Source organism: Vigna radiata, chromosome 4 (genome assembly GCF_000741045.1).
Source record: "Vigna radiata var. radiata cultivar VC1973A chromosome 4, Vradiata_ver6, whole genome shotgun sequence".
Classification (NCBI taxonomy): Eukaryota; Viridiplantae; Streptophyta; class Magnoliopsida; order Fabales; family Fabaceae; genus Vigna; species Vigna radiata.
The window spans coordinates 15,299,139-15,306,158 of record NC_028354.1 but is presented as its reverse complement, the minus strand read 5'-3'; the positions used below and the strand labels follow the sequence as shown (position 1 = coordinate 15,306,158).

General features: G+C 37.8%; 1 protein-coding gene across 9 annotated transcripts; it reads left to right on the top strand.

Moving 5' to 3' along the window:
* The first annotated feature begins 1,835 nt into the window (after positions 1-1,835).
* LOC106759466 (TORTIFOLIA1-like protein 3) lies at positions 1,836-6,132 on the top strand. Of its 9 annotated transcripts, none has more exons than XR_002667576.1 (6): positions 1,836-2,869; positions 3,209-3,317; positions 3,426-3,979; positions 4,190-4,604; positions 5,797-5,898; positions 5,960-6,132. XR_002667576.1 is itself a non-coding variant. In XM_014642651.2 (6 exons), the coding sequence occupies exons 1-4, from the start codon at positions 2,078-2,080 to the stop codon at positions 4,595-4,597; spliced, it is 1,863 nt and encodes a 620-aa protein (XP_014498137.1). In that variant the 5' UTR covers positions 1,836-2,077; the 3' UTR covers positions 4,598-4,604; positions 4,790-4,791; positions 5,797-6,132. The 9 variants fall into 9 exon arrangements, 5 of the variants coding, with proteins under 5 accessions (XP_014498137.1, XP_014498135.1, XP_022635643.1 ...); XR_002667574.1 differs by adding an exon at positions 5,629-5,698 and having other exon boundaries at positions 5,797-6,132; XR_002667577.1 differs by lacking the exons at positions 5,797-5,898; positions 5,960-6,132 and adding exons at positions 4,800-4,883; positions 5,004-5,364.
* The last annotated feature ends 888 nt before the right edge of the window (positions 6,133-7,020 follow it).

Below are 7,020 nucleotides of genomic sequence, written 5' to 3'. Positions count from 1 at the left end.
AACTTATGGTGTATGTTGCCTCAAGCTCAAACAGCCTATCCCCTTAGGAAGGAAGCTAAAGCAAAAGAAGAATTTTAAATACAAATTTTTATATTATCAGATAGTTATCTAATATTAAAATAATTACTAATTTCTATATAAGTAAGTTAAAAATAGATTTAATCATTTTTGATAATGTTTACTTATGTTTAGTTTTTTTAAATATGTCTCTCTCTTTTTTCTCAATTGAGTCTTTAAAGTGAAAAGTCAGTGTAATTGGATTTCTGCGATTAAATTGGGTTAATGGAATTAAATTTAAGTTGAGTTGTGACTGTGAGGTAGAATCAATAATTGACGTGACATATGCAATGTCATCACATTAAGCGTTGTCACCACATTCTGTCACATCATCATCTTCAACCTTTTCCCAACTCAGAAACTCTAGCAGTCCATGGCAACCATTGAAAAACGCCACCACTAGCCTTCATGCGTCGTCACACAATCACCACCATCTTTTTCCTCGTGACATATGCAATGTCATCACATAAAGCCATCTTTTTCCTCGAATCAACTAGAAACATGAGTTCTTCCCTATTTCTATTGTATCAACCACCTCATGTCGCCATGGAAACTTGTAGAGAAACCATATTCAACACTGAGAAAACCCAAAACAACATCAATCTTTAATCGTGATCTTCGCCATCGCGAACCCCAATCCAGAAAACAAAAACTCAGATACCAAAAACCTAATCGCGACGCCCTAATCGTGAGTCTATCCACCATTTTACAAGATCGAACCACTCGCAACAACCATTGCGAATCCTAGAGTCCAAAACTCAAGCCACCATGAAACAACCGTGAGCGTAAGCAACTCTCACTTCATTGCAACACACACAAGCAAGCAAAGCACACTGGAAAGCGAAACCATGAACCCTAATTGTGTTCTCTATTCCGCACATCCAAATCGAGGACTCCATGGAAACTTAAATCCCTTTGTGTTCTTCGCGAACTTGCAAAAAGAAAGTCCAAAAACATAAAAAGCCCCAAATCGCAACAACCAGAATCACATTGCCGCGGTTAGCGAACACTCTCGTTGTGCAAACTCCTTTGCGATGCAAGCAACTTTCGCACAACTTCTAACCTACAAATGAAAACATGACCAGACCACCACTGAATCATAGTTCCACCAACGCTAAGAGCTACTTAAAAACAAATTTAGTTTTCATAATTCTCGTTCCCAATTTGATTTTCAAGAACCCTAATTTCGTCATTCCCAAATTCGATTTTCAAAAACATATTTTTTTCTAATTTTTTAATCTTACATATTCTATACACCTTATCACATCAACAAGTGAATTCCATTTAATTTTAACCAGTTAACCTAATTTAATCATTAAAATCCAATTACACTTATTTTTCACTTTTAGAAATCTAATTAAAAAAAATAAGAAAAAAATCTATTTAAAAAAACTCAATATAAATAGGACGATTATGATTAAACCTTAAAAATAAAAAATTCAAAACTATAAATAAATTAAATGAGCCCAGTTTACTTTTAAATTATGTTTCTTTCAACAGATGAAACTCAATTATTCAATTATGTTCCTTTTCAAAAATAGGGTAACGTAAGGGTGAATACTTAAGTTGAATTTATTTCATTCAAATTTAAAGAGTTTGATTCTTCTCAACTGCCTAAGCGTTCTTCGTCACTATTAGCTGTTAAGAATCATTTACAAACTTCAGTAAAACTCATCTTCCATAATTTTATCCATTAAAGTCAAAAGTTAATTAAAGTCACGTTGAATATCTTAGCAATTACTATAACTTTTACATTTTAACATTTATTTATTTTCTCCGTAACATTTTAACGGTCGCTTTAGCGGCAGAAACAGTGAAGAAAGGCCGTTCCCATTCTCCGCATTATCATTTCCCCGTGTTCCCGTGACAGTTAAAAAGCCCAGAAGGCGTGGTCGCATTGAATGTGCGTCCATACCGCGAAACCAACCGTCACCGGCGCTCCAGCAATGTGGCCGGAAACCGAATAATCGCCGCCGTTCCTCATCCAATTCCGGCCACCACTTGAACACAAGATTCAACAATGGCTCACGCCACAAAGCAAACGCAGAACACAAAGCAGAGGGTCCTCACGTGCTTGACGAAGCTATCGGACCGCGATACACAGGCTGCAGGAGCCACCGAACTTGAGTCCATTGCTCGTAGCCTGGACCCGCACTCTGTTCCCGTGTTCCTCTCCTGCATTCACTCCACCGACGCCTCCGACAAAACCCCTGTCCGCAAACAATGTGTGCACATCGTGGCAACGCTCTCCCACGCGCATGGCGACGCGCTCTCGCCTTTCCTCTCCAGAATCCTAACCAACCTCGTGCGCCGCCTCCGCGACCCCGACTCCTCCGTGCGGGCCGCCTGCGCCGACTCCGTCGGCGCGCTGTCGGCGCGTGTCACTCGGCAGCCGTTCTCCTCCTTCCTGAAGCCGCTGGCGGAGGCGCTCTTCACAGAGCAGGACCCCAACTCGCAGGCAGCCGCGGCGCTCTGTCTCGCCTCCGCCGTCGACGGAGCTCCGGATCCGGACCCCGCCAGGCTTGCCAGGCTGCTCCCGAGGTTTGAGAAGCTCCTCAAGAGTAAGGTGTTCAGGGCCAAGCCCGCTCTGCTGGCGCTCGTCGGAAGTGTCGTGGAGGCGGGCGGGGCATCGAGTCGCAGCGCGTTGAGGAATTTGGTTCCCTGCCTTGTGGAGGCGCTTGGCAGCGTGGACTGGGCCACGAGGAAGGGCGCGGCGGAGGCATTGAGGAGGCTTGCCGTCGCCGAGAGGGACCTCCTGTCGGAGTTCAAGGGTGGATGTTTCAGAGCGCTCGAGGATCGACGATTTGATAAGGTTCTTTTGAAGATTTTCAGTATTTTCTTCGTTTGCTCCTTGTCTATTTATGGTAATTTGAAAGGAGGTTTTAAATTGAAGCTGTGTTTAGCGCCAATCATGTGGATAAGCTAGCGCGACATTGTTTCAGTTTAATCAGTGATCCTAGTGATCTTATTCGGCTCGATCAGATTGTCATATGTGAAGATGTTTTTTGTCTCTTAAAGAAAATTGAAGTTGTGTTTGTGTTGCGCTTACTGAAATCGTGAGCACATGCGGTTGTTCTGATCATGTCATGATGTTGTGAGTTCTACAATGTTGTTTGAAAGTTAATTAAGTTCTTGTGTTGTTTCTGTGCAGGTAAAGTTGGTTCGGGAAGTTGTGAATCAGATGTTGGAGGCGTGGAAGCAGATTCCTGATGTCTCGGATGAGTTCTCTCCACCTCCTCATTCTCAGTCTTCTGCTAAAGGTATTGTGGTTGATGTAGGTCATTTGTCTAAAAGATCATTTGTAGATTTTCTTGTCCATAATTGTTTTTGTCGTGCGTTTCTGATTTTGGGCTGTCTTTTTGATTTAGAGAATGCAAGTGATGGGCGCTATCCTCCTGTTTCTCAAAATTCATGTAGTCCGGGTTCTGTTATGAGTAAATTGAGGAAGAAATCAAGCCCAATTAGCAAATCAACTCCACAGGATAGATCTCTTGCCAGAAATGCTAAAAGGTTGAGTGCCTTAAGTGGTGACCGGATGAATTCAGGTGTTTTGCAGAAACTGAACCATAACCATTGGGATGTTAGAATTGCTGTGTCAAATCTTCCTGATCGTGGTGAATGTCAGCCGAGGGATGAAAATGTATTGGAAAGCAGCAAAAAGGATAAAAGCAGATTTTTCAAGTCAGAAACAAAACGGGCTCTATTTGAGAAAAATTCTGATGACAAGATGCATAAATTTGGTGGGTCTAAAGCTGGATCTCGCGTGGTTCCTTGTTCAGAAGAGAATCAAGACTCAGATCCTGCCTGTAATGTAGCGAAGGATCTTCCTAGGAATGACAAAGAGAGTGAGGAGTTATCTCTGATTCGTGCCCAGTTAGTTCAAATTGAGAAGCAGCAGTCAAGTCTGTTTGATCTTCTACAGGTTTGTTCATATGCTTAAAAGCACTTTCCCACTGGCAAAGTTTTTAGATCTGTTCAGGTCAACTGAAGTTTGCAATTTTATTGGAAAAAAAATGCTTACTGGTTATTATCCATCCCGTGTTTAAAATTTCTCCGTTTTTTGAATGTATATGTATATGTAGCATGTGTTGAAGGACGAGCATGTCTGACAATATCCACCATATTTTTACAGAAATTCATTGGGAGCTCTGAAAATGGAATGCGTTCTCTAGAGACTCGTGTGCATGGCCTCGAGTTGGCATTGGATGATATATCTTATGATTTGGCTGTAACTAGTGGAAGGATAACTAAATCTGATGCTCCCAAGAATACATGCTGTCTGCTACCTGGTGCCGAATTTTTAAGCTCCAAATTCTGGAAGAAAACACAGATCAGGTATTCATTCAACCGTTTCTCTAGAACTGGTAGCACTCCATTACTAGCTTCCAGTTATTACAGAGCTAATAGGGACACCGAATCGAGTACGGCAAGCCACAGGTTGAGGGTCCGTGGTGATGGAAGCTTCATCACAAATCCCCTGGCAGAGATTAAAATTAATTCAAGGGAAATTTCGGGCTCTGCAAGATCAGAGCTAGCTTGAAAAGCAGGTTAGCTTTCTAAATTCGGTAGTTTGTAATCACCATTGAGAATGACCTTATGCGTGGGTGTTAGGAAATGCTAGATCCCTTCCTCATGCTTTTGCATAAATTTTATTAAGCCATCACAATTTGGCCCAACACAATTGGGTCCATGGATGAGAAAGTCAAATTTACTATTAAAATAAGATTACAAGATGTTTGCAGGGCACTTTCAATTTTCTCAATGTACAGCTACATCATTTCCTCAATGTACCTCCCGCTATCCTTGGGTCCGAACAACTTGTGAAGGTCTAGTTACTTCCTTTAGAACTGACATGCCAAATTTAGAGGAATAGCCAATATACATCTTCCTGATTATCCATGTCAAGTGGCACACCATAACTACTTGTCATTCGCCATAAATGGCAGGAATGCTGAAAGTAAATAAGCTACGGATTTAGGGGTATGTGATGATGGGGGCTTCATCACTAAACCTCAGATTAACAAAAACTCAGTGGGATTTCTTTCCTTTCGAGAAGAATCTACTTAAAAAGTAGGTTTGCATGCTTCGTGTACCAATATATACCTCCATATACTAGACAATCTCCATGGCTTGGTATCGGAAAGCATCATAATTCATGTCTCCTATAGTCACATGCTTGGTAATTAAGGAAAAGCATTTCACGCGATATGTATATGGATCTCTTATAAGGGATTCTTTCCTTCTCATGAATGTTATGCTTCAAATCATTCAATATTAGGAAGATAATTTATGTCTAATTTATCTTCATATAATCGGCTGTTTAACCATCTTTCTGGTCAATTCTGGATTTCTTGTTTAACTAGTTACCATCTAATTTCTTATTTGAATCTAATCTATCAAATTCTCCCTCATATCATCAGGTATTATTTAATAATACCTATAATATTTGAATCTACTTGTAAATAGGAAACTATCAATAACAATATTTAAATCAATTTATGGTTCAACTCATCAACTTCCAATTTTTGAAATCACCAAAAATTATTGCAATCTTTGAAATTGGTGACACAGGTTAATGTCAAACCGTTTGCTTTTGGCATCTAAATATGTACTCTTTCCCTTTTCTTACTTTCTGGCAGATGTAAGTTTGATCTTCTGACTATCAACCTGCTGATGGAAAAATCCTTTCCCAAGAGAGGTATGTTAATGATGTAATGAGTATATATATTTTTATGCCAGGAAAATATCGTATACGGAAAATACCCAGTAGTACAGTACTTTCTTGGAAGGAGAAGGTGGCTATCATACGTTCTTCGTCTTGTTCAGAAATTTCATTTGGAATGGCACGATGATTATAGGGCAGGAACATATTGAAGTGAGTATTACTATTTTCAATGGAAAGTGAATACGTACATAGGAGGAACAATGTCACAGGCTTCTTTGTGTTTCCAAATACGTTTGAAAGACTATAATAAATCACACATCAAACGGGTTAAAGATGCAAAAACTAAAATTATGAACTTCAACCCGGACATGTAAGATTGATGAGGGAGAATGTAAACACAATTTACTTCATTTTTTGCTTTTGAAGGTAACCAACTTAAGCTTCATAACCAACTTTAAAATATACAATCTAAAATACATTTTTTTTTGTATTTCAAATTGTGTTCTGGAATATAATTTTTTTTATTTTAAATATATTTCAAAATACAAAATAAAAAATATATTCTGAACTATAAAATTTATATTCCAAATTGTATATTTGACATTCCCTAAAGCCCATTTTAAAGTGAACTATTAAATGCAGATGCAATAACGTCCTTGAATAAGTTTTTTAAGAATGTAAGATGAATAATTGAATGATTAAAAATATTTAGATGAAAAGAAAAAAATATTTTTTTAACTCCTCAAATATTTTAACCTTTGTGATTCCTATTGCTCCTCATTCATGGCTAAGTTTTTCTCTCTTGCATTCCTATATTTCGAATATAAATTTTGATAATACAAAACAATTTAACTTTCGTAAAAATAATCACTTAAAAGAATTTAATATCCACATAAAATAATTGGAATAGAAAGTGTCTCTTACTTCAGTGATTTGTACTATCAAAATAAAGTTTCTAAATTTCCAAAGGTTGCCTTAAACTATAATAAATAGATTTATATAAAAAATGGCTTTATTAGATTGACAAATTTTTCACGAAAATAATCATTATCAAGCCAAATATATAGAATGGTAAAATCTAAATATTTAAGGTAATTACGTATTTAGATATCAAATTTAAGATCATTGAATAAATTAAAACAACCACATTAGATTAGCAAAAAGTTAGACAATAATTTAAAAAGGTTTTAGTGACAAAAAAAAAAACATTTTTAAGTAAGAAATGTATATAATTTAATAATGATATTTGCAATATATGTCCTTTTCTTTGCCATTAAGAAAGGACTTTAGCTTTGAGG